Source organism: Aplysia californica, unplaced genomic scaffold (assembly GCF_000002075.1).
Source record: "Aplysia californica isolate F4 #8 unplaced genomic scaffold, AplCal3.0 scaffold00063, whole genome shotgun sequence".
NCBI lineage: Eukaryota > Metazoa > Mollusca > Gastropoda > Aplysiida > Aplysiidae > Aplysia > Aplysia californica.
In genome coordinates this window covers 1,766,404-1,790,501 of record NW_004797333.1, presented here as the reverse complement: position 1 = coordinate 1,790,501, position 24,098 = coordinate 1,766,404, and the positions used below count along the sequence as shown (strand labels likewise).

General features: G+C 38.8%; 1 protein-coding gene across 1 annotated transcript in view; it reads left to right on the top strand.

Moving 5' to 3' along the window:
• LOC101857551 (intraflagellar transport protein 122 homolog) overlaps nt 1-24,098 on the top strand; it is a 48,077-nt gene that overhangs the window by 8,440 nt on the left and 15,539 nt on the right. Inside the window, exons 2-17 of the mRNA XM_013079796.2 lie at nt 3,262-3,492; nt 4,860-4,936; nt 6,482-6,615; nt 7,785-7,864; nt 9,523-9,598; nt 10,661-10,852; nt 13,094-13,232; nt 14,406-14,464; nt 16,004-16,147; nt 16,475-16,612; nt 17,090-17,254; nt 18,139-18,258; nt 19,232-19,350; nt 20,573-20,726; nt 21,380-21,541; nt 22,413-22,579. Of these exons, the coding sequence (XP_012935250.1) occupies nt 3,262-3,492; nt 4,860-4,936; nt 6,482-6,615; nt 7,785-7,864; nt 9,523-9,598; nt 10,661-10,852; nt 13,094-13,232; nt 14,406-14,464; nt 16,004-16,147; nt 16,475-16,612; nt 17,090-17,254; nt 18,139-18,258; nt 19,232-19,350; nt 20,573-20,726; nt 21,380-21,541; nt 22,413-22,579 (2,157 nt within the window). The remainder of the gene's footprint in view (nt 1-3,261; nt 3,493-4,859; nt 4,937-6,481; nt 6,616-7,784; nt 7,865-9,522; nt 9,599-10,660; nt 10,853-13,093; nt 13,233-14,405; nt 14,465-16,003; nt 16,148-16,474; nt 16,613-17,089; nt 17,255-18,138; nt 18,259-19,231; nt 19,351-20,572; nt 20,727-21,379; nt 21,542-22,412; nt 22,580-24,098) is intronic.

The following is a 24,098-nucleotide window of genomic DNA, read 5'->3' as shown; positions in this document are numbered from 1 at the left end:
GGTGAGGGGGTGGGGGCAGAAAGTGGAAATGAAAGCAGACAACAGAACATTGCTTGAGAGCTGGAAAGGAGGTGAAAGGAGACAATTTTAGAGAAGAAAATGTTTCGGTCGCTACCCGGATTCGAACCCGGGACCTTTGAATGAGAGGCCAACACCTTAACCTCTAGGCCACGAGAGCCCCCTTTCTTCCTTTCAAAACACATGCAAAATGAAATCGTTATTTGCTTTTTTTCTATTCATCCCTTACTGCGACACGGGCGCACGAAAAAAACAAAACAGTGGTAGACCGGTACGGAGAAAGCCGCGCTTGTCCATGGTGGCAACTCAAACTACGGAAATCTGCCCTTTTATGCAAATGAGGTAGACTCGACTCAGAAATGTACTTTTGTTTATTTATTTATTTTTTTGAAGACGATCGAATCAGCTATCGTAATTTTGCGAAGTAACCTCGACAAAACCCTTCGAGGTAAAAAAATAATTGCATTTTAGTGACTCCCAATAACATATCAGCTGATTAAATGGGCGGTCGACTCCCAATAACCAGTTGACATTATGGGGAGTCGACTCCCAATAACGCCTTCCGTAACAGTAACTGAGTAACTCAGTAGATTTCTACTTGACGGTACCAGCAAAATAGAAAATTCAGTTCCCTTTACCACTTATACCAGCATTAGGTGTCGAGTTCTGCCAGTACCAGTACTGGTTCCGGGGCTGAGAACAGATACATCAGGGGTTCTGTACGTCTATTGTCTCTTTTTCATCCGTTCGATGATGATTTTTTAAAGATTTCATGGGGGAGGGTTTTTTTGGGGGGGCGTCTAAAAGCCGTCATCCCCTACTTATGGGATGCGTTGTATCAATCGATATCTCCGGTGTTTTTCAGTGAAAAGCTATGGAAAGCAGCGAGCCAATAGTTGATTCACTTGTTACATTTCGTAAAATATTTGGTGAAGTTATGTGTGATACTTATTTTTAGGTTTAACAGACTAAGTCAGTCACCCTGCAATACGACAGATGATTTTATTACAAATTGGGCACCATAAAATTGCGTAACCCTCAGACATTGTCATTTCAAAATATTGATAAAATAAAAACTATTCGGACAAGTAAGATGCAATTATCTTCCCACACAAACAAGTAAAAGCCTTAACTGGGAGTTCCACAACTTGATGTCCAGTGATCTGGCTAATGGGAAGAGAAAGAAATTATAGAGATTTAAAGTAAATTCAAAGTTCTGGGTTTTGATTGATGCTTCTTTTATGTTGAATTACAGTCCGATGTTTTTTAATTTATTTATTGTAATGGCATTTGAAATTTGCTAAAATTTGATACAATACATGTAGATCTGTTGGATGATCATCGAAATAATGACGCTTTTGTCTAAAATGCCTCCTAATTCTAGCTCGAAAAATCAGTTTAAAAAATGGACCAAACCAAGGCTAGATTTCGATCACAAAAATTGTTCATAACTTTTGAACGACTATAGATATTTGCACAGTTCATAAAGCATGATTATCTGGAAGGCAAGACCTTTTTCGAGCCAATTTTTGAAAATGTCCAAGAAATTTGAAATTTTCCCTGAACTGCCTAATTTTATGCATGTGACTGTTTGTGAACCTGTTTGTGAGTGCAGGCATACTATTGTATTATTATTTTTATGTGCACAGACGTCTGTTTAGGAGAGGATGTGTGAGAGAGTGTTTATGTCTGGGTGTGTGCATGTGCATGTGTGTTCATCATCTGTGTACGTGTGTGGTTGTGTGTACATGGTGAAACACCAAATATTGTACCAGGATTTGGTACAATAAAGATTAATGTTATATCTTATGTTATGTTATGTTATGTTATGTTATGTTATGTTATCTTATCTTATCTTATCTGTTATCTTATCATCTAAAATCTTATTTGATCTTTAGAATCAGTGTTTGAAAATAAGCAAAGTTGCTCTTGGTGAGCCAAATTTGATGCTATATCAAAACTTCCAACAAACATAATTATATGTTTTAATTAGTTGTTTATTTTGAGCTTGATTTCATGAATCAAGGTCACCTAGTGCTTTGTACTTACTGTGCATCTGATGTCACTGCTTCTACACACTGCAAAGTAACTGGAGCTTTAATTCCATGGACACATCACCCACTGCGCTAAACACTTGGTGTCGGCTCCTTCCCACAGCTGGTACCTCTTGGTGTTATTGGCACCTTCCCAGTCCCGGTACTGGAGGCCTGGTGCCAATACTGACACCACCTATGGTAGTTCTGGGAGTTTTGTAACTGGGTACCGATACATGCCCAGTCTTGGTGTATTGATAAAAGTGAACAAGCTATAAGAGACTCTAAGAGTGAGATAATGAATTTAAATAGTGACATAGTATCTCATTAGTTAACATGTCAGTTGTTATGAATTTTCATGAATAATGAATTCAAAACATCTTCTTTCCCGGTAAGTGTGATGGTTACATCTGATTATTAATATTGTATTTTATTAATGAATCAAACAGTAACACCCCTGTCAGAGTCACAGTATTTTAAGACTACAGTATAACACGGATAGCTCGCATTCGTTGGGATCAGCCTCGGTAGTTCCAGGGATCATTAGTTCCAGAGATATCTTACAAAGATAAAGAAGAAGAAAAAACGGGGCCGCAGGCACAGTTTGATAGATGCGTGATTTTGAGTCTTCTGTGTTCGATGTATCCATGTTATACTGTGTTTTGAAAAGACTATGCCATGCCATTTTCATCATTTTGTGACAGTCTGTTTAAAAAATAGTTGATGCCATTCTTTGCATGCAGTATACGCCAATGATTAATATGATAACATGCACACCACTCTTTTTGTTCATACAGTCGATCTTGTGTAAGACGGCCACACATTGTTGAGGAGAAAAGTGGCCATATAAGACAGGTGGCCGTCATAATAATATGCTGGACTGATCAAAATATAGAAAACAAACCAGTTACATCTGAGGTCCCAACTGGAGGTAGTTGCAAGCTTAGGAATGCTGTAAGGCCAATTAAAATGGTGTTTTTTTTTATTTTGAAAGGGGGAGGAGATTGGAAGGTTTTTGAGTGTTTTTGGCTGTTTCTTTTATTTTTCAAAATCATGGTGATGTAGAATTTTAAGTGTCAGAACTGAAGACGATGTAACAGTCTCTCACAGATCTATACAAATGAGTATCTTTTGCCAGCTGCCATCGAATGGAAGCTCTTTCAAGGTAAAGATTTAATAAACCCTTGCCCCGTTACCACTTTTTTTCCAGTGTTTGGGATCTTTGCTTCAGCCCTGATGGTACACGGTTAGTTGTTGCTGCAGGAAACCGAGTTCTCATCTACGATGCTACCGATGGTACCCTTGTGCAGCCTCTTAAAGGGCATAAGGAGACTGTTTTTTGTGTGGCTTATGCCACAGATGGGAAGAGATTTGCCTCTGGGTCTGCAGACAAAAGTGTCATCATTTGGACAAACAAGCTTGAAGGAATCCTGAAATATACGTGAGTAGTTACTTCTTTGAGGAAGTACAGCTTCGTCTGTCTATAAGGAATTAAAGTAGTCAGAGGGTAAATGCTTCTTTGCTCACTTCATGTGGCACTACATAGTTCAGTGTGGATTTACAAAAGAACTGAAACATTTAGGACAAAAATTTTGCTTCTTTAAAAAATGTCAAATTTTTAGTTAATTTTGACTAATATTTTTTCCACATGTTCTTGATTTTCCAAACATATAACAAAATGTGTCACTTGCTGCATTCAGCTTTTAAAGGGCATTGTGCAAAATCTCAATTTTCTCATAACTTAGTGTTTCTGACTCACCAACTTCTAATGGGTATAACTGAGAAGTAAATCAGATAGCTTAACGCTGATTTAACCTGCTTGTTGGGCTTGAGCTGGTCTTCGATTTGATAAAAGTGATATATAGTAAAAATGCGATATGTGACTCATTTGGTAAGACTTTTGTCTTGTGACACATACTGTATTGCCAAATTGTTGAACCTGCTACTTGTATGCTTGCTTTTTTGGGGAGTTTCCTTCTCATGTTCTTAAATTTTTTAGAGTTGATGAGTGCAGTTATGTGGTCAACCTGCATAGCGTAGATATTGTCATAGGGTCGTAGAATGTCTTGTTTCTGAAATTCATTGTTTATTTTCCTGAATGTGAGAACACTTTTGCTCCCCCCTGCCCTAAATATGAATGTGATGATTTATTCATGAGATGACATAATAAGATGCAACTTTTCATTGATTGTAAAGGTAACTGGTACAGAAGTTGACCTGTTCGTTTTTCTGTTGCATATCATTGCATAATATGAATCCTTTCTTTTCATCTATTTTGTTGAAACTTCCCACCTTAAAAATGTAATGTCGTTGAAATTGTCCAAGAGAGTCACCCACTGCTGAGGGGGAAACTAGTTGTCTTAGACAGGTGGACATTTTGGACAGTGTTATTATAATATAGAAAAAACTTAACGGGGAAGTGAGAAGTGGTTGTGTTGGCAGGTGATTGCCTTGGACAGGTGGCCATGAGCATGTTTGACTATGTCTGGTATGTTATCATCATGCAGAGATATAGTATTGTTATTTTTATAATTTTGTATAAATCGGAAAAATGCTATGTGCCTTTTCATGACACTGGCCGTGGTATTAAAAAAAATAAAAATATATAGCTTGGAAAAGGTTGCTGCTTTTACACCGTTTTATGGCATGGTAGTAGACGATCATGACAGGAATGCCCTGCCTAGTCAGTCAATTTGATTATGGCATAAGTATGATTCCAAGATCATTGTAGCATATTTAGAGTACTCACCATTCAAAAATGTAAAATAAAGTGTGCTTAGAAATTTCCTTTGGCTTTCTTCGGTTCAGACATAATGATGCTATCCAGTGCCTTGCTTACAATCCAGTGACTCATCAACTTGCAAGCTGTGCCGTAACGGATTTTGGTAAGTTTTTCTGATTGAAAAGGTTTGTTTTTAAAGTTTTGAAAGAGACCTTGCTTTTAATTTCTCTTCTACATGCCCCACAAAGGAATGTTAAAATAAGAGCCATCCCATGAAAGTTGAAACTGAGATGGCTCACGGAACCCTGCAATAATAAACCTGCTGAAAAAATTCTTAACAGCAATAAAGCCATTCTTTATTTATTAATTTGCTAGAAGCAGCCATTGTCTAATAGAAACCCCCTCATAATTTTTTCAGCAAGTCTTCATTGTGCATTTCATGTATCTCTTGGTGCTCATATGACCTTATGGCTACTTTGTGGAAGAGTCACAAGCCTCTCTCCACAGCAATGATAGATTGGACCCGAGCATTTCAGAATGGTATCAGTTTGAACACTCAAAATGTTTAATGTTTGTAATACTATTTGCTGCCGTGCAGTTTTACTTTCATCATTGGTACTGTGGGAGGAGGCTCTTAATGGGGCTCGATACTTACGGGACAACATCTTTAACTAAAGACAAACTGAAACAACTTTTGTCACAGGCAGTAAGTATGAGACAAAAGATAAATGTTCAACTGTTGACACACTCGATTACGTAATCCATTGCCATGGAAATGGCAGCCATCTTGAAAATTGGATAGACAATTTTTTTTCTCCACCTTTTCTACAGTTTTTAACTTTTTAAAATTCTCTAATTTGCCAAATATCACAAATAAACAGGTGCTTGCAGCTGGCTATTTTGATTTTTGATACTGTACTTAGAAAGTATCCAAAATTGTTCTCAAAGTTGGGGGTATTGAATTTGGTCTTTAAAAAATGTTTTTGGCTTGAAAAAAAAATTGCTGAAAAAATTCGAAAGGAAAACGTAGAAAACAAACCAGCCCACTACAAGAACAAACCATTTCTCTAACTACATGCGGAATTTCAAGTCTTTGTGTTGGAAAATTTGAAAATGGGGGAGAAAAACAAAACGGCATGTGCAAGCAAAAAGTGGTGAAAAAGTGTGTTTTGAGAAAAACAAGGTTCAACAGAAAACGTTAGTACACAACGTAGAACCCAGTAAAATCGAATTCTGTTAATGTTACTCACTCAGCGAATAGTGTCAATAAAATCTAGACTGAATGAGGGATCGGAAAACACCAAAAGTAAAAAGTGCTCAGAGTGAGTGAAAATCAGTCCCTGAGTCCCAAGACCCAACCCTTAAATATATTAGAATAGTTAGAATACTACATGTCATCTCAAGAAAATACAGGAATTATAAAATAAAAGTGGAGTAAGCAAATGGGTAGTCCTCCTTGTTGTAAATTAGGACCTGTGGTTGTCTGTTTTATTACTTTTTATAGATACAGTGGAAATTGTCAAGACAGCCACCCATTGTTGAAGAGGAAGGTGGTTGTCCAAAACAGACGGAACTCTTGGACATTATCATTATAATACCAACAAAAATATGCTTGGGGGAAAGTGCGAAGTGGTCTTTGGTACATGTGACTTGGTCATAATTAGTAATCATAACTTCTTTTGTATCTCTTTTTTTTGGTGTGCCTCAGGTCTGTGGTCTCCAGAACAGAAATCTGTAGCAAAACACAAAGTCAGCAGCCGCATCACCTGTTGTAGCTGGACGAATGATGGTCAATACTTGGCCCTGGGGCTCTATAATGGACTAGTCAGCATTAGAAATAAGGTAACAATTTTCTTTAATTTTCTTTTCTCTGCATTAAGTTTTGTTGAAGTTTTTCAATACAGGTCGAAATTGTGCAAGACGGCCATTCACTGTGAAAGGGGAAAGTGTTTATTTTTAGATAGGTAGACACTTTGGACAGTGGTAGTATAATGAAGAAAAAGCACAAGTGGGAAGTGGTTGTTTGCACAGTTGATTGTCTCCGACAGGTGGCCTTTAAAGCAGGTTCGACTGTAGTAATTTCTCGAAACACACTATGGCACATTATGTTCACTTCTTATCCAATGTAGTGAAGTTTCTGTCAATGTTCATATTTTTTAAATTTATGTGTTATGACCTCTAATATACTGATTGTTCTTCCCTGAAACATTCTCTGTCAAGTAAAAAGAACCTGTGTTCTTGCAATTTCTAGTACTGTGGTGTTTGCCTGACAACAGCCCCCATGGGAAGCAGGCCTTACCTGCTCTTAGACGGAGGTCGTTGCTAACTAGATTTTCAGTTTCCCACCTGTACACACTCACACAAGTCTTAATCGCAGGGTCTCATGATGTTGTTCATTCAGAAAGTGATAACATAGGCAGCATCAGTTTCCATGGTTTGATCAGATCTTTTTCTTTCAAGTGAGTTGATGCACTATCGTAGGGTAGTAAAGTTACACACAGTGGCCAAGACTCCCCCCCCCCCACCCCCCCAGCCCAGAGACTTGAAGGAAGGTGGGTCTTAGTGAGAGGGTGTAAGCTGAGCTTATGTACTCAACATGGAGTATTTTTGGCCCTAGCAGGTGTTGTGATGGGATTAACTTGAGTGGGAGGGATTGCAGACACATTAATATTATAGGTTACAGCCAGTCTCTGTATTCACAATTGTTTTTGAATCGCAAAAACAGATTTTTGTCAGACAATTCGTTGCAATGAAGGTTTCCTGTCAGAGTAAAAGGTAAGTGATAAAGGGGATTATTCATTTTTTTTAAACATTTCATTTTACGAGCTTAAGTTGCTGTTAGGAGGAGGTTGATGTTATCTGAACTGCTGTTAAGTGGACACCATTGTGTCTCCTCTTCTCCACCAAAAATGATTGCTTATTAGATTTTTGACAAAATTCTCCGACTGACGACATAACTATTATTATTGAAATGGAGCTGCTTCTTAATCGTTGCTTAATATTATGCGCAGGCAGGTGAAGAAAAGGTGAAGATTGAGCGGCCCCAAGCCAACATCGCTCCAGTTTGGTCTGTGTCTTGGAATCCCAACAGGTAATGATGGAGCTTGATTTTGTCCAATTTAAAGCTTCTGTGAAATAGGCCTATCTACCTTTCCCTGCATCTTTTGCTGACTTTCAGTTATTAGAATCTTACTGTTTTCTACAGGTCTTACGATGTACTTTTGCGTTAAAAAACATTCATCTTTGAGATCGGTTATGCAAAGTAGGAAAGCCTGATCTGTCAATGGTGGAATGAAATTCTTTTAAAATCAGTTCTTTCCAAAGACATACTTTTGAAAATGCCCAAGATCACTGCCCATTTTCGAGGAGAGAAGTGGTTGTCTTAGTCAGGTGGATGTCATGGACAATTTCATCATAATGTGAAAAGAATATTCCAGGGAGAAAATGGGAAGTTGTCGTTTGTATGCTTAATCGTCTTGCATAGGTGGCCGTTAGAGCAAGTTCGACTGTACGTTTCTCTTGCAGTGTCTGAAAAAATTAAAGTAACAATGTGACTCAAAGCGTACCCCTCTTTTACATAGCTTTACTTTTCTACTTACTGAATGCTAGCGTAGACATGCTAACTGGCTGTGGAAAAAAGAAATCCTGAACTTTTCACACCCCTTGAAATTGCGCATTTTGACATGGGGACTCAAGATTTGTCTAATACACTTACATCTTGTGTCAAGACTTTTTGTGTAAAGTGCACTAACTATGCGATAGTATTTCTGGATTTATCTGGAAATTTGGCACCTCTGTAGACCCAGGGTGTAGCGGTGTAAATCTAACTCTGAGGGAGTTGAGTTGAACAAGTCCATTAGGCTCAAGGAGCCAGAACAGAGAATGTCACGAGTCTTACTTTACAGCTATCTATAGACTGTTTTGCTTCTTTGTGAGTTTTTTCCCCCCTCAGTATTCTGTTTGAAGGGGAGGTAAGCACACTTGGCCTGTTTCAGAATGGTGGGTTTGGGTTGAATATAATAATAGTAACTGCAATTATATAGCGCATATCCACGCTCTACAGCTTGCTCCATGTGCCTTACAACTGTCATTACCCCAGCAGACCCTAGAACACTTAGAAACATTCTTGGCTTCCCAGGAAATGTACTGTGCAAGATGGAGGTTACGCGCTCCAAAAAACTAACAAATGGACAAAATCTTTTGCTGTCTTTTGTGGTGTGCTCATTCTCGCCTGGGTCAAATGTGGAAAATTCAAGTGAAGCGACCTTCCTAAGGATGCAATATCGGGCCCTGGGCCGGATTCAAACCCATGACCTTATGGTTGAAAGTCTGAGAGATCTGACCCTGTGTCACAAAAATAATCCCGTACTGTTAGGTGAGCAAAAGAAATGGAAGAGAAAAGGCAAGAGGCTCGACTTACAGCTATAGCAGAGACTCTAAATCCGAGTTACCATTTTGTGCTTTATCGTCAAAAAATTATTGTTAATGTAAAAGTAACCTCAATGCTAGCAGTTCAGTATTTTTGCTATACAGTCTATTTGAGAAGGTGTTTGAAGAAATTAAATGTCAGTTTGATCTTAGTAACATGTATCTTGGTCAATTGTAGCTCCTGACTTTTCTATCTGTTGCCTTGCCTGATCAACTAATATGCCACAGAAGGATGAAGGCTTCATTTTTACTAAAAATGTCACTATTTTATTGAGGAGAATATGATTATTTCATTTTTTTTTTCTTGCTGTCTTCTTTCAGAGATGAGCAGTATGATGTTTTAGCAATTGCTGACTGGGGCCAGAGGCTTTCTTTCTACCAGCTGTCTGGCAAGCAGGTATGTATGAAAGGAAGACATTTTATACATGGGCATGGGAAGCCCTTTACTGTAATTTCTTCTCTCTTTCTATGGTCCCTGATGACGATTTTTGGACAATAGTGACACATAACATTGCTACCCTTTCTAAGGGCTGCTCACTGCTGTTAACAGGCATTATTTTTGTTTTACTGACTCCCTTCAGCACTCCAGTGCTCAGCATAACCTAAACCAGCCATGAAAATTGGGGTTAAAAGGTCAGCCCAGGGGATTTAACCTGACTGAAAGATTCATGCTGAAAATGTTATTGCTGTATTTTTCAGCTTTATTTTTACCCTGTGACTACGCTCTACCTTCTACATCAACTGCAATTCATACCATATGCTTTGAATAGGCATCATTTAACATATTTTTTAGAGCAGTTGTCCCACTGAGTAAAGAAAAATATAGTAGAGATAACAAGACAAGAGAAAAGGATAAACATGTATATAAAAATTTATTATGTGGGGGTGGTGTCACAATTTATTTTTGTCTTTAGATTTAATCCTTTTTTGCCACTATATTTATTGACAGATTTTGTTTTGAGTCTTTAGGCCAGTATGATGAAATTGGGGGACTGAATTTGAGTGGGGTCCAAACTGTTCCGTTTCTTCCCAACTAAGTTTTCTTCTGAGACTGTTTTCTTGGTAGGGAATCAAAACCTCCATTATTGAATAACTTATGTTGTGTTAAGATTCAAATGAAAATAGTTTTGCGTAAAAGAGAAGTACAAAGTTGTTTGAAGATTTTGACGCAATGTGCATGTGTTTATCGAAAAACTCGCCAACTGTTATTTTGCTTTTATGTTCTTTGTTTGAAATTCTTGATCAGCGTGTATTGTTCTCAGCGCTTCTTTTATGGATGTGTGAAGTCATTTGCCCAATCTGTAGTTCTCATCTATGGTAGAAGGGCTCTCACGTGTGGTCTATTTTTTTCAGTCTCTTTTATAAGTTTCCAGGGCTGTTATTGGCCTTTTCTGTTCCTGTGACAATGTGGTTACCAAAGCCAACTGGCTGCAAACTCGTTCTCTCCTCTCACCCTCAGATAGGAAAAGACAGGACGCTAGGCTACGACCCCTGCTCTCTCAGCTGGTTCTCTAAGGGAGAGTATGTGGTTCTGGGCGGCGCCAACAAACAGTGCTGTCTACATACCAAAGAGGGTGTCAAGCTTGGGGTGATCGGAGAGCCGACCGGATGGGTGTGGAGCTGTGCCGTGAAGCCCGACTCAAACTACGTGGTAAGGGTCTCCCCTTGACTGAGCAAAAGTTCCTGTTCTTACAGGATTTTGACACTTGCTGCTGCTTATTGCAATTCTTGTTTCCTATCTAGTTACTTTTGAGGTGTAATGTTCAGACGTGCCACTCATCCCGATTTAATTGGTATATCCCGATTTTTTTCCAAAATCTCAAGCATTCCGATTTTCCCGATTTCGATTGCCAGTATCCTGATTTTTTGTCGTTGCGTCTGTTGCGTCCGATTCTTAGAAAAAAATATAAAAAGTTATGCAATCTCTTTTGCTTGGAAGCACCGATTTGATTTTTTATCGGCAGGAACTTGGAACGCTACTTTCTAAAGCATCTATGCCGAATCTAGTAGATGACTCATGCACGTTATTTCAACTAAAATCCGCGTAGTATCGATTTTGAATTTCGACATGGATATGCTCAAGATCTACTTTTGCTTATATAGCCCAGAATTCTCCGATGGTGTCCTGATTACTGTAACTATTATGACATAGGCCTAAGAATAATCTATTTGTTGTTCTGCCGTTCTTTAAAAGCAAACTTCGTCTGAGTTCTGGTTAGTCGGGCCCATCATCAAGACCTGTCAGTGGAACTTTCAAACGCTCATTCGAGTCACGTTACATGACCTTGTACGTGTGAGTAGCATGTGTGTTGGGGACCGTCGGCTGTCGGGGTCAACAAAGTTCATTCACACCGATCGCATTGGTCGAGGTGTTTTTCAGGACTTAACCAGTGTGGATGACCGGGGGGAGGGGGTGGGGGTATTGTTTTGACACTTGGGGTTGAAGTGCGCGCCATGATACATGTACTTATTGAGGGGAAAGGAATAAGAAAAAAATAAATAAATGAACAGCCTTGGCGCAATCTTTTTTTTTCGGGAGGATGGGGGGGGGGATGCGTCTTGCGTGTTCATGCGATGGAAGTCAAACGTTGTTACTGTATGAAAACGCGGGCTTTTTGCATGGATGATTAGAGTTATGTGTCAGCTATTTTCAAGACTACGAGAGTTTCGGTTTTACTGCAACCTGCGCTCTCCCAGTCTATCCAACTCTGACTCGAGTAATGCTGTCTTTTAGTTTTCCCTCTATTTAGAGGCCCAAACGTGAACTTATTCCTGCTAAAGTTTTCTCTTGCGTACTTGCCTCATAAAAGGGAACCAGGCCCCCCCCCCCCTTCCCCAGTACCCCTTATGACTGATTTGCCGTTGATCCCGATTTTTTTCTCCTGATCCTGATTTTTTTACTCTAAAATCTTGATTTTTAGATTTTATAGAGTGGCAGGTCTGAATGTTGTTTTAATTTTGTTGTTTTTTGTTTTGTTTTGTTTTTTGCTTCATTGTGAAGACCTGTGCCCTGAAGCCCGTTCTACCTGTAGATCTCTTAGATTCTCCTTCTAAATTTCATTTTTTTAAATGGGAAAAGTGGGGGTGGTTGACGGGTGCTCTGGTGTGGTTTGCTCTCTCTTTCCTATCAAACATCTATCGTCTGATCTCTCCTCCTTTCTTTTTTTGTGTTTGTTACTCTCTTGTAACGCCTCTAATCTTCGGCACTCATATGACCTTATTGTGTTGCAAGTGCTGTAAAACTCTTACTAAAACTAAAATGGAAAAAATTGCTGAACATTTAAGGTTTAGCAGTTTCTGCTTGGGCTTCGTTTATTTTATTTTGTAACACTAACATTATTATGTTTTATTTAATACTTGTCCCGATTAGAAACAGATTCTTCTGTTTTTGAATATTTTAGTCTTATTGCCTATTGGAATTCTTCTGTCTGCATTTTTTATAGTTTTCCTTAAAATTTTGTTTCTTGAAGTTTTCTGTGTCCTCTTGTGTGTCTTTTAGGGGAGATGGATATTCTTCTCATCTTTTTGCCTAATGCCATACCTTATATTTCATCGTAACACATAATATTTACTTTCTTTGTCTTTTTTGGGGGGTCCTGTACAAGTTACTATAACTCTTTTCATTCGTTTCAAAGTATTTGCTGAACAACCAGGTACGCAAGTGTTGTACAAAACTCATTTTGAGTCCTAAGTTTATGTTTTTCAATGTTTCTCAGACATGGGTATAGGTTCAGTTGTTCTCGTTATGTAAAATGCACCCTGCGTTTGAGAGAGAGAGAGGAGAGAGAAGAAAATTTCCTTCATTTTTATGTGCGTGGAGGGAGGGTTTGTGGCTGTGTGTTCCATGAGATTCCTCATTGTCTTTTGATCATTCTTTTTTCCTCACTGCTAGGCAATTGGCAGCGATGATGGCACCATCGCTCTGTACCAGCTGATATTTGGAACAGTTCACGGACTCTACAAAGACAGATATGCCTACAGAGACAATATGACTGATGTCATCATCCAGCACCTCATTACAGACCAAAAAGGTAAACAGACCTTGAAGTGCCACTTAACATTGCCGATTTGCAACTACATTTGAATCTTATCGTTCCATGGTAATACAGTCAAACTTGTCTAAGATGGCCACCTATTGTTGCGGAGAAAAGTGATTGTATTAGACAGGTGGATGTCTTGGACAATCTTCTTTTTTTTTTGAAGAGGACGGAAACCATCCACTAGAGATAATCAAGGCTAATTAAAGCCTCGTCAGTTTCTGTAGCATCTGTCCCGCTTTGTACTCAAGTTCAAGGCCGAAACAGTCAGAAACAGAAGCTACACTTTGATCTAAGCCAAAAGGTCGAGAGTCTTGGAGAGGGTCATTATAAAGCAGAAAGAACGCAAGGTGGGAAGAGGTTGTTTGTACAAGTGAATGTCTTGTGCAGGTGGCCATTAGAGCAGGTTCAACTGTATGTCTAAACCTGGAGCTAAATGGGCTTTTTAAGAACATTGTTTTGCACTTTTGTTCTTTTGCGTATTTTTGTGGAGCGGTGAGAAGTGAAATTATGACCTGTATTTTACTGGAAGTGGAAGACTTTTTTGCCAAGTTTGAAAGCACCATGTTTTAAGATTTTGTTGTACACCTTTCCTGAAAAGAAACCGAGGGCTTAAGTGGCTTTCTGTTTGTTTTCATTTTTAAATTTTAATTTCAGATGCCTTAAATTTGCAAGAATTTTCTGTGTGAGGGTGGGTAGCCGTTGTTTCCCTCTTTCTTTCTGTTATTTTCAACTGAATTCCGGGTAGAAGAATAGTTATGATTCTCCGCATTTTTTTTCTGTTCGACCCCATATTAGTTGTGTATATTAACTGTCTTATTGTTTGTGAACGCTACTTTATACATTTTAAATTATTGTTACAGAATCCCAGCAGCATCCCTGATAAGTGCTCCAGACATTGTCATTTTACAATTTGAACAATGATTTGTTCTTGTGTTAAGTCTAAAAGTATGAGCACGTGCTGTTCATATTTACATGAACTCTTTATATGCCCACCTCTCTACCTCCCTCCCTCTCTCTTACTTTTTTTTATTTTCTGTCTGTCTCTTCTCAATCGTTCACAAACAACTCATTCACACCACTCTGGGAGGCAGTTTAATCTATGAACAAATTTGTTTTAATTCTCTTATCTGTTGCCTCTACCCCCACCCCCCACACCCCACCCAGTGAGAATCAAATGCAGAGATTTGGTGAAGAAGATTGCTATCTACAGGAACAGACTTGCTGTAAGTTTATATGCAAATATTTCTCATTTGAATGACAATGTGCACAATTCACATTAGGCATATTTGTTTTTAAGTGCCATTTCTTTAGCTAAGGGCGTCCACAAAGACATACTTTATGGGAAATATATCTCTATAGGTCCTTCTTTGTATACAGTGTTTAGAAGCTATTTTTGGGGCTATTAGCTGTGACTTTTTTCCTCAGCTATAAACCGTGAGGCTTAAACAATGATGCGGCTTATGTGTGGATTTTCCTGATTGCTGGAGCATTACTCGCTCATCTAATCAAAGCTCTATGGTAACCATTCACGTTAACGCTCTATGTTAAAGTGTTGGCACCAAAGTGTTAACTGTTTGTGTTGTTACTGTCCAAACTGCTCCCATTCTAAATCAAAGCCACACACGTTTAAGCGTTCAGATCATTTTCTCAGGCACACGGTCTCATCATTCTGAAAATGTCAGAGGTAGCACTACTTGATCTGTTCTACTTCAACACTGAAGAAGAAGATTTCAGTGTATTCAGTAGACAGGATGATGATGATACTGAAAACATGATTTACATATATGTGTCACGACGTGGTGGAGTCAGGCGCTCGTCAATTTTTGGGCATGTGGGGTTATTGGTATCATTTTAAAACTGTTCATTTGCCCTCCTTTTGGTTAAAAAAATTGATCTATGTTGAATAAAAGTCGAGATATTTGCGATTGAAGGCGGTCAGGGTTGCCTGGTTTCAGAAGTAAAATTATCGGGAAAATGGCCGCCAAAGTTTGGTAACTTCCATAGCCTAAGAGTCCTTGGAAACTGAAAATTTACATCTTTTTGTGCCTTTCATTGATGTTTTTCAGTAAAATCCATGCTGAAATGTGTTTTTAAATTGACATAAAAGATGCTGACCGAAAAAAATTAGAAAAAATTACCCATCTCCAAAAAGATGCTGATTTCTTTGATTTCATTATTTTGACTCGCACCTGATTTCACCATGGTGTCTCACATATCTATGTTGTATTATCTGCTGTGGCTTATAAACCAGTGCAGCTTATTTGTGAAAAATTTGTGATTTTAGACAGTTTAGTAGGTGTGCTCAATAGACCGAACTTTGCCTTTGTCTATATTATGACATCTCTCGTCCTCCTTTTTTGTGTTTGTTACTCTCTTGTGACGCCTCTAATCTTAGGCACTTACATGGTCTTATTATGTTGCAAGTGCCGAAAACGCTAACTAAAACTAAACTAACACATGGAAAGTTTTTTTAATGTATATGCAGAAAACTTTCTGGTGATTGCCATTACAAGGAAGACCATTCACTTTTTGTAGAGAACATTCCCATACTTTTGTCTTTTGCGCAACTAATTTTATTTCCGTTTTCTCATTGCCCGCCTCCTAAATGATCTAAATTGTGTCGATGGGAGCATAAAAACATGGACATTAAAAAAAAGAAAATTAATTCACATTGCATCTTTCTGAACATATCTGAGCCTTCTCCCTGAGCTGTTGAAAACCATGACTTTTCCTTTAATTCATGGACATGTCATTCAAAATAGGTTCAACTGCCGGATCGTATTGTGGTCTATGAGCTGTACTCGGACGACGCTACTGACATGCACTATCGTGTGAAGGAAAAGATCAACAAAAAGTTTGACTGCAACTTGCTTGTGGTTTGCTCCCAGCACATTATCCTCTGTCAGGTAAGTGAAATAACATGATAACTGTTAACTGTGAATAGTTTTTTGAGAAATATTATCTTACGGATAATTTGTTTGTTTTTTCTTTCATCTTTAGTATTTTGATACAAGCCAAAAAGAAGATTGTGCGAGGGAGTGGATAGGATGCATATTTTGTAAGAAAGAATGTAAGTATATAGAATTGTATTTTGCAAAAACATTTTTTTGGTGCATTTTATTTGCTTGCAGGACAGAATGATATAAGAATTAGCCAACAATTACCACTTTGTATCGTAAGTATTTGTGTTGGATAAGTTGCTATCCTTGTTATGTCTCTTTCTTTGTGATCAGGAGAAGAGATTGCAATGCCTGTCTTTCTCTGGGGATAAAGAGAGGGAATGGGTGATGGAATCCATCATTCGGTACATCAAGGTCATTGGCGGCCCTGCTGGAAAGGAAGGTCTCCTTGTGGGCCTAAAAAATGGACAGGTGATTTGAAAAATAATATTCTGGGAAATGATAATGAACAATAACAGCAAGAAATAATGTTTTATGAAATATCTTGTCCATTTGTTTATCTCACTCACTCCTCTCATCCAGCCAAACTCTTAGGGATGTATGCTACCTGCTCTTCTCCACAAAACTCATTTCTCTGCACCTACCTTCTTTCAACTATATAAAAAAAATAAAGAACTGTTTTTTTCTTGATGTATTGTTGTGGGTTGTTAGGGGATGCTTTGGTGTGTTTTCTCCGTCTGTCCTATCAAACATCTATCATCCTTTTCTCTCCTTCTTTTTTGTGTTTGTTGCTCTGTTGTAACACCTCTATTCTTCAGCACTTATATGACCTAACCGTGTTGCAAGTGCCATTGAACTCCTTTGAAAACAATGGTGTAATTTTTAAAGTCATTTTTTTTGTGTTGACCCGTCTTTATCTATAACGTCTCTGTCTTTTTTGTTCCTCAGATATTGAAGATCTTCACAGACAACCCGTTCCCCATCCTGCTGCTGAAGCAGAGCACGTCTGTGAGGTGTCTGGACCTGAGCGCCTCTCGCAACAAACTGGCCGTGGTGGATGAGCAGAACACTTGCCTTGTGTACGACCTCACCACAAAAGAACTCTTGTTTCAGGTGCGTAGGCTTGCACTTTTTTTTCTGTTTTATGAGATAATGCTCATAGTTTGAGAAGTGTATGTTATTTTAGTAAAACACTCAGTTTACATAACGATTAGTTATACTATGAGCAAATTCCTTCTCAACAGCAGGCTCTATCACTTTAAAATCCATATTATTACCCCAGCAGACCTGATAGCATTCTGAAACTTCCTGGGAAGTATACAGTGCAAGCAGTCATTTTATGGGATCTAAAACACCAACATACTGACAAGATCTTTCTCTTTCTATGGCGGGGTACCCATTCACACCAGAATGAAGTGAGGAAAATTTGGGTGAAGCACCTTTCCCAAGGACACAACATCAGGCCTGAGGTTCGAACCTCCAAACCTGCAACCTCCTGATTAGGAGTCTGGTAGCCTAACCACTTGACTACCGATGCCATGCCATCTGTTGTATTCTCATGGGATTTTGCAGTGCAATGCTAATGAAGAAATGTAATTTCTAGAACATTTGTGAGGCATGCTGACAAAATGAGTTACTTCTCGCAGTCCATAAATGGAGATATTGGTCAAAAATCGACACTAGTGTCAAATTTGTAGATTTTCTATTGATGCTGTATTCTTTAAGTACAATAAGCCTTTTATTATTTCATACTTATAAATTGTAAAAATTTCACCTATAAGGGTGACATATCTTTTTCAATAGGTTTCGAATCCAAGAAGTAACTCATTTTGTCAGTACCTTTCACATTTGTTTCATATTTTTTTCATTTTAATCTGAGATACAATAGTAGTAGCCTCAGGTGACCTTTTTGTTAGTGTGCTGGTGTGTATGTAAATGTTCCATTTGGTCATTCATGTACGACTGACTAATTTCTGATTTACATTTGATCCTTTCAGGAAAGAAATGCCAACAGTGTAGCTTGGAACACTCAGTATGAAGACATGTTATGTTTCTCTGGTAATGGCATGCTCAACATCAAAGCTAGCAACTTTCCCGTTCATCAGCAAAAATTGCAGGTAAGATGAGTTATGATAAGGTGAAAAAGAATCTCATTATCTTGATATCAAAATTCTCTTTCTGTGCAGCCGTCTGTGATCATGATAAATGAGTACATTTACAATGTCAATAATGTATAATAAATATACATATATACAACTGCCTGCCTGACTGACTGCCTGACTCCTGCCTGCCTGCCTGCCTGCCTGCCTGCCTGCCTGCCTGCCTGCCTGCCTGCCTGTCTATCTGTCTGTCTGTCTGTCTGTCTGTCTGTCTGTCTGTCTGTCTGTCTGTCTGTCTGTCTGTCTGTCTGTCCGTCTGTCTGTCTGTCTGTCTGTCTGTCTGTGAATGTTTCCTTCTCTCTTTCTCTTTAAAGTCTGGGGTCATCCTGTTGGTATGATGATTTCTGGGTGTTTTGGGTTGGGAGGGGGGGGGGGGGGGAGTACCACTAATATGTCCTACTTGTTTTCTATCTCTCTGTTGCTCTGTTTGTCTTTCTTGCTTTTACCCTGCTCTAACTGGCTGTTATTGTGTTAATGTGCTTCTCTTTACTCAAACATAAGAAAACAATTTCACCAGGTTGTGATGGGTACCCTCGTGGTTTCTCGTTCAGGCCGCCTCTCAATGGCCACACCCATCTTCTTTGTTGATATTTTTAGACAGGTCAGAAAATTTTGATGCACACTTTGCAAATACAGGATGATTCAAGTGAGGGATTAGTGTTCCCCACTATGTTCTCCTGACAAATAATGTTCACAAATGTAGCTGGTTTGCGGGTGTTCTGCTGTGGTTTGCTCCTTCTTTCCTATCAAACATCTATAGTCTTTATCTCTCCTCCTTCTGTTTTATGTTTGTTACTCTATTGTAACTCTTCTAATCTTTGGCACTTATATGACCTTATTGTGTTGCAGGTACAGTAAAACTTTTACTAAAACTAAACTAAGTTCACAATTTTTTTCCTTTTTATGAGTGTATTCTTTGTCCTCCTTTCAGGGTTTTGTGGTGGGCTTCAGTGGCTCCAAGATCTTCTGCCTTCACGTGTACGCCATGTCGTCGGTGGACGTTCCACAGTCTGCTCCAATGTACCAGTACCTGGAGAAGAAAATGTTCAAGTGAGTTGGTGTGGGAATAAGTTTATCTCTTTATCTACAAGAGGGGATAAACCCACTATACTGGGGCCAACTTTCGGTAAGAAATCTACAAAAGACATATATGTTACTCAATTGGTCGGTAAATCAAAACAAATGAACTTATTTTGATTGATCTTCATCTAATGAAAGAACTCTCTGTAAAAGAGACCTGTTTTTGTTTTTTTGTCGTCAAAGTCATCATAAAGGGGTTTGCCGGAGATAAGGAGTTAAAGTAGTAGATTCGAACACTTTTCTTCCTGTTGGGGACTCAGGCTGTCCTCGCAAACATAGCTATGAATATGGAGAAAAAAGCAAAGTGTTATGCAGAGAACAGGGTTTTTTTGTGATTTATCTTGTCCATTTGTGTTTCTCACTCACTCCATCTCTCATTCAGCATTACCCTAGGGGTGTTTGCTTCCTGCTCCTTTAACCCTCTCCGTACGCCCTGGGGTCATTTTGTACCTCCGGGGTTGTATTCTTCTCCTAGTATGAAGATCTCTTTGAAACTTTCAGTATTTCTCAAAAAATTATTTTAACAGACTGCTATGCAAAGCGTACGGGTCAGATTAACGAGTAAATTTCCTCTTTGGAAGGTGGTGGCACAGAGTTCCCCACACCGATGGATACGACTGTAAAGCACGACGTACGGATAGGGTTAAGCAAAACTAACTTCTCTGCACCTCCCTTGTTTGACCTATGTAAAAATAGCTCTTGGGCTGGTATGGCACATGTATTCCTTGGTGTACTTTAAAGATGAGAAATAAGGTACTCGTCTGAGGTAGAGAAATGAGACACCTAAGAACACAATTACCATTTCTTTTGAACCTTTTATCAGGTAAATATTTTTTTCTTTGAAAATGTTCAAGTGAGTTGATTACAAAATAGATTTAATCTGGGTAATACGGAAAATGCAATACAATGGGACGTAGAAGTTTTTTATCAGTGGTCAAGAAATAAAACATCTTTAGACAGAACAGTCGTGATTATTATCTTTTACTGGACTAATAAATGTCTCATCTTTGAAAATTTTTCAAGTGAGTTGCATAAAAAATGGGTTTAAAACTGACAAATATGAAAAAAAATGCTTTTAGATCAGAAATAAAAGTCTTGTCAGTGTCAAAGAAATGAGACATTTATGAGCAAAACATTATTATTATTGTTATTTTATATCAGATTAACAAATGTTTTGACTTTGTATTGGCAGGGATGCGTACAAAGTGGCATGCCTAGGAGTGACCGAGGGAGACTGGGAAGCTCTGGCACATGATGCTCTTGAGGGACTCGACTTTGACATCGCTAAAAAAGCTTTCATCAGAATCAGAGATCTCCGGTACCTGGAACTGATACATGCTATTGAGGTCAGGACCTTTGGCTATTGTGGATGTTTACCTTGTATACAATGTTTTTGACAGGTTCATACTCTTCTGTTTTATAAGTTTACATTTTCATAACTAGTTATTTTCGTTGTAGGGATGTCATGAGCACATTTTTACATACTGGGAGGGTCTGCACCTCACCTCATCCCACTTCATCTCTGACTCATGGGAAGAAAGTGGAGGTGATGGATTGGACATACCTTCAGGGAGCTAAGCACTTGCATAGCAAAGAAAGTGTTGGGTGGAATCCATAGGGTAACAGATCTAGGGGAAGGCCATGTGGAGGGTGGAGAAAGGTAACACAGAATGATGCACAGAAAAGTAGAAAGACATGGAATAATGTCAAGAAACAAACCCAAGATACGAAAAAATGGAAAGTGTCAGTGGCCTATACCTTGATCCAGGGTGAGAAAGACAATGATGATGAGGGTGTGCACCTATTTGTGCGTGTGTGTCTGTGTGTGTGTCTGTGTGTGTGTGTGTGTAATTGTGTGTGTATGTTGTCCAAGCACCTACATGCATTTTGAACTGAAATGTTGTGAATGTCATAGTAAAACTGGTCTTCCTATAGGAGATCAATGAAGCTGTCTGTGTATTATTTTAAAATTTGTGCGTCAACGTCTTTCCATTGCTAGGAGCGCAAACGTCGTGGTGAGCAGGACAATATGGTGTTCCTAGGCGACGTCTATGCCTACCAGACCAGGTTTCAGGAAGCCTCCAAGCTGTACAAGAAGTCCAACCAGGAGCAGAAGGCTCTCAACATGTACACAGATCTCAGGATGTTCGACTCAGCCAAGGTAATGCTTTATGTTTCCGTAAGATTTTTACGGCACTTGCAACGCAATTAGATCTTATAAACGCCGAAGATTAGTAGTGAGACAAGAGAGTAACAAACTCAAAAAAGAAGTAGGAGAGATAAAGGTAGTACATGTTTGATAGGATAGAAGGAGCAAACCACACCAAAGCACCCGCCAACTACCCACATGCCAAGGTAAATAAAGCTATACAAGGATGAAAGGATGATTCTAATTAAGCAATATGGGTATATATATATATAGTGGACTAAGAGTTAGAGGTGACTATGTTCACATTCTTTGTGAGAAAAATGGATTTTTAAGGTGTGTGATAAACAACTCTTGAATAACGGGAACTGTGATTGTGGCAAATCTGCTGGATGGGTTGTTTGATATTTACAGTCTTGATGCAATATCGTTTGAATGCCTCTATGATTTTTGTTGTTGCATTTTTGAAAAAATTCTTGACCCACAATATATTTATAAAGGGTATAGATCTCTCTCTCTCTCTCTCTCTCTCTCTCTCTCTCTCTTTCTCTGTCTCTCTCTGTCTCTCTCTCTCTCTCTCTCTTTGTCTCTCTCTCTCTCTCTCTCTCTCTTTGTCTCTCTCTCTCTCTCTCTCTCTCTCTTTGTCTCTCTGTCTCTCTGTCTCTCTCTCTGTCTCTGTCTCTGTCTCTCTCTCTCTCTCTCTCTCTCTCTCTCTCTCTCTCTCTCTCTCTCTCTATCACGCGCACAAGCTGTACATGATCATGTTTAAAATAATATTTCTATGGTTGTCTTCCAGTCTTCATTAGTTCCTGCTTTTGAGCAAGAAAACAAATCTACATAAATGCAAATTTTAAAGAATTTTGTTTACGATAATTCCCTTCAACAGGAATTTCTGGGAGCTGGGGACGCACAGGACAAGAAGCTGCTCATAACCAAGCAGGCAGATTGGGCCAAGAGCAGCAACGAACCCCGGGCAGCTGCGGAGATGTACATCTCTGCCGGAGAGTATCTCAAGGCCGTTGATATCATCGGTGATCACGGATGGCCAGACATGTAAGGACACTGTCAGAACCTGCAATGAACTATTTAAATTGTCCTTCTTAAGTTTACTTCAACTCTTTGAGACTCTTTTGTTTGACTTCTGTGCTGTTCTCAACGCTATTTAAGATAATATCATCAGTGTCACAAGCAATCCACTTAAGTCCATTTGGGTACTTTTGAAGTCAAAGACAAAAAATCTAGTTTTTGTTGTGTTGTTCTTGTCCTGAATCATGAAAAGCATGAACATTGTAAGCCTTGACCAAAGCATTAAGCTGCATTTTGATGGTGTTGAAAGGTGCATCTTTAATAGAGCTTAGGAAGGGTGTAAAGATTGAAAATGTTCAAATTTGGACTTGAGTGGATTGCTTGTTGCAGCGGTTATATGGTGTGTTGCTTCCCGCTGGCAATTTGCAATGTTGATGCATATGTTAAGTACTTGGAATATAGAACAGGAAACTAAGGGTCATGAGGTGTATGCTTCATTTAGTGTGTACATATCTTTTTTAAATTGTGCTGTAAAGTGTCTTTTGTATATTTAGCTCCTTCCCAAAAAATGCATTCTGCTGGTTCAAATCTCTATTGTGTGCTGATTCCTCTTTTACCAAACAAGTTTTTTGTGTGTTCAAGATCTTGCATAGCTGGTAGAATAGAATAAGTTTGATTAAGAAAGGAAAATTGAGAAACTCTCGTTTTGAGACTTATGTTAGTTTCAGCTGAAGAAGAGAAAAAGAGAAAGTGTCTTACACTGATAGGGGAGAATAGGGGAAAGGGGAGGGAGGTGTGTGAGAGAGAGAGAGAGAGAGAAAGAGAGAGAGAGAGAGAGAGAGAGAGAGATTATTCTCAAACACTAAGCATTGGTGCTATTTTTATACCTTCTGAATGGTTTTAGTGAAGTACTTGGCATGTAATACATAAAATGTATGGAGTGACAAAACAAAGGAAAAAAGTTCTGTGGAATTTATTTTGAGTACCTTTAATAAGATCATATCATATTACTGTGTTGTTCAAGAAAATGTTTTTCCAAGACCTACGTAAGTTTCCGCTGTAAGTTCCTGAAAAGCGTTGAGATTGTGAAATGGAATGAAGTGTACCTCACTGCAGCCTGGAATTATTTCAATCGTATTAAAGCTTTACTTCGGAGAAGATACACAATTTTATAAAACCTCTTTACCTTTAAATCTATGTATCCTTGATGATGTGACTGCATGTTCCCAAAGAGCACTGAGATGGTAAAACAAAACGTTGCTAAGTTATTTGTATGTTTTTTATCAGAGGGGATGTTCAATTGTAAATGGTGTGAACTTCCAACAGAATGGCTCAAAATTTACATCAATGCCTTTCACCCCTGGCAGGGTATAGGCCACATACAAGCTCCTTCCATTTATCTCTGTCCTGAGCCATCCTTCCAAGCTCGTTCCAAGTGAGCTTCATATCTCTCATGTCCCTTTCCACGCATCTCCTCCATGTTTCCCGTGGCCTACCCCTGCCTCGTGCTCCATGTGGGTTCCACTGCAGTGACTGTCTTGTGATG